At 46.9% G+C, this 2071-nt stretch overlaps 1 protein-coding gene across 1 annotated transcript; it reads left to right on the top strand.

The window, feature by feature from the left end:
* The first annotated feature begins 854 nt into the window (after positions 1–854).
* On the top strand, positions 855–1859 carry LOC102961515 (olfactory receptor-like protein OLF4). The gene has a single exon (XM_042976901.1). It carries the CDS (start codon positions 891–893, stop codon positions 1857–1859), a length of 969 nt encoding a protein of 322 aa, XP_042832835.1. The 5' UTR covers positions 855–890.
* Positions 1860–2071: the final 212 nt, after the last annotated feature.

The raw sequence follows: 2071 nt of genomic DNA, 5'->3' as shown, positions 1-2071 counted from the left end.
CGCAAACAACAAAAGGCAGGATGGTGAAGGGGAGTGGGAGACACTGGCTTCCGGTTGAGGAATTCCTTCCATGTTCAAGAAGGGGAGACTCACAGGAGTGAAAGGCCCAGCGGAGGGAATACTGTCAGTGATGCTGCACTGGCTGTGTGGTGACAGATGGCAGCTCCAAGCCTGGTGAGCAGGGCGTGATGTTGACACTTGTCGAATCACTGTGTGGCGCCCCCCAAACTAACGTGACCTGGTGTGTCGAGCACCCTCATGCTTTAAAAAATTAATTTAGAAAAACCCACGTCTTTCCTCAGAGCCGTCACACCCATAGTTCCCTCCGATGGGCACGCTCTTCCCCAGAGGACCTTGTGTCTCCTGTCTCCTCGAGGGCTCTGTTTACATGTGTGCCTGTGTGCCCAAACAACCACGAAGAGCCATCCCTCCATCCACGCTTCCCTTTACACAGGCTTTGTTTTTCTTCACAGCACCTGTCACCCCTGATATTTTATCTGGTCTCCTTTGCTTATCCCCTTTCTCCATCACTGAACCCTCCAGGCTTTTGTTTCTTGACAGTTATACTCTTTACCTGGAGGTTAGTGAGTGTTCAAAGTTATTCCTCAAATGTATGACAGATTTCAGAATTTCTCATTAAAAATATATAATAGATGAGTAGTTGGGGAAAAAGCTAACTGGGGGATGTGAAGCCCTAGTTAGAGCTGGCATGGGGAAGGGATTTTTCCCCTGAGATTTTTCCCTGAGAGGGGAAATTTCCAGAAAAAACTATAGATATTGATCTTTTGAATGCAAAATAAGAATTGTAGAATTTCAACGATATTTGCAATGTTCATTTTGAGAAAATTAGTCATGTTATTTCTTTGTTCCCCAGTAGTCATCTCCAGCATATGGAAACAGGAAATGATACACAAATTTCAGAGTTTAATCTTCTGGGATTTTCAAAGGGACCAGAGCTGCAGCCCCTCACATTTGGGCTTTTCCTCTCCATGTACCTGATCACTGTGTTTGGAAACCTGCTCATCCTCCTGGCCGTCAGCTCTGACTCCCACCTCCACACGCCCATGTACTTCTTCCTGGCCAACCTGTCCTTTGTAGACATCTGCATCACCTCCACCACCGTCCCGAAGATGCTCTGGAACATCCAGACCCAGAGCAAAGTCATAACCTATGCAGGCTGCATCACTCAGATGAACTTTTTCCTTCTCTTTGCTGGATTGGACAACTTTCTACTGTCTGTGATGGCTTATGACCGGTTTGTGGCCATCTGTTACCCCCTGAACTACATGGTCATCATGAACCCCCGGCTCTGTGGGCTGCTGGTCCTGGTGTCCTGGATCACGAGTGTCCTGCATTCTTTGTTACAAACTTCAATGGTGCTGCAGCTGTCCTTCTGTACAGAGGTAGAAATCCCCCACTTTTTCTGTGAACTCAATCAGATGATCCAACTTGCCTGTTCTGACACCTTTATTAATAACTTGGTGATGGATCTTGCAGCTGTACTGCTGGGTGGTGCTCCCCTGGCTGGGGTCCTTTACTCTTATTCTAAGATAGTTTCCTCCATACGTAGGATCTCATCAGTTCTGGGCAAGTATAAAGCATTTTCCACCTGTGTGTCTCACCTCTCGGTTGTTTCCTTATTTTATTGTACGAGCCTAGGAGTGTACCTCAGCTCTGCTGCTACCCAGAGCTCCCTCTCAAGTGCCACAGCCTCAGTGATGTACACGGTGGTCACACCCATGTTGAACCCCTTCATCTACAGCCTGAGGAACAAAGACATAAAGAGGGCTCTGAAAAGAATCGTTGGCGTTCCAGCAATGCATGGGACAATCGTCCTGAGGCCAAAGACATGCCCATGATTGCAGGGCTCAGAGCCTCAGAGCCAGGAACTTCTAATCTTTGATCAGTCTGGGGAAGTAGAATCTGCTCCTTCTATTTATTTCCTGGCATTTCCGTTTGTGTGAATTCAACTTCTCTATACATTGAGGTAACTCACTTTATCAGGCTTCTGCTCTGTCTGATATACCATTTCATCTTTCTCCACTTTCATACGTTCCCAGTGTTTTCCCAA

This window comes from Panthera tigris, chromosome A2 (genome assembly GCF_018350195.1).
Source record: "Panthera tigris isolate Pti1 chromosome A2, P.tigris_Pti1_mat1.1, whole genome shotgun sequence".
NCBI classification, from domain to species: Eukaryota; Metazoa; Chordata; class Mammalia; order Carnivora; family Felidae; genus Panthera; species Panthera tigris.
Note: the sequence above shows the minus strand (reverse complement) of the source record. Positions and strands in the feature narration are given on the sequence as shown.

Bases quoted from the DNA above. Each gene is read 5' to 3' on its own strand.
- LOC102961515 (XM_042976901.1), top strand. From the start codon at position 891: ATGGAAACAGGAAATGATACACAAATTTCAGAGTTTAATCTTCTGGGA.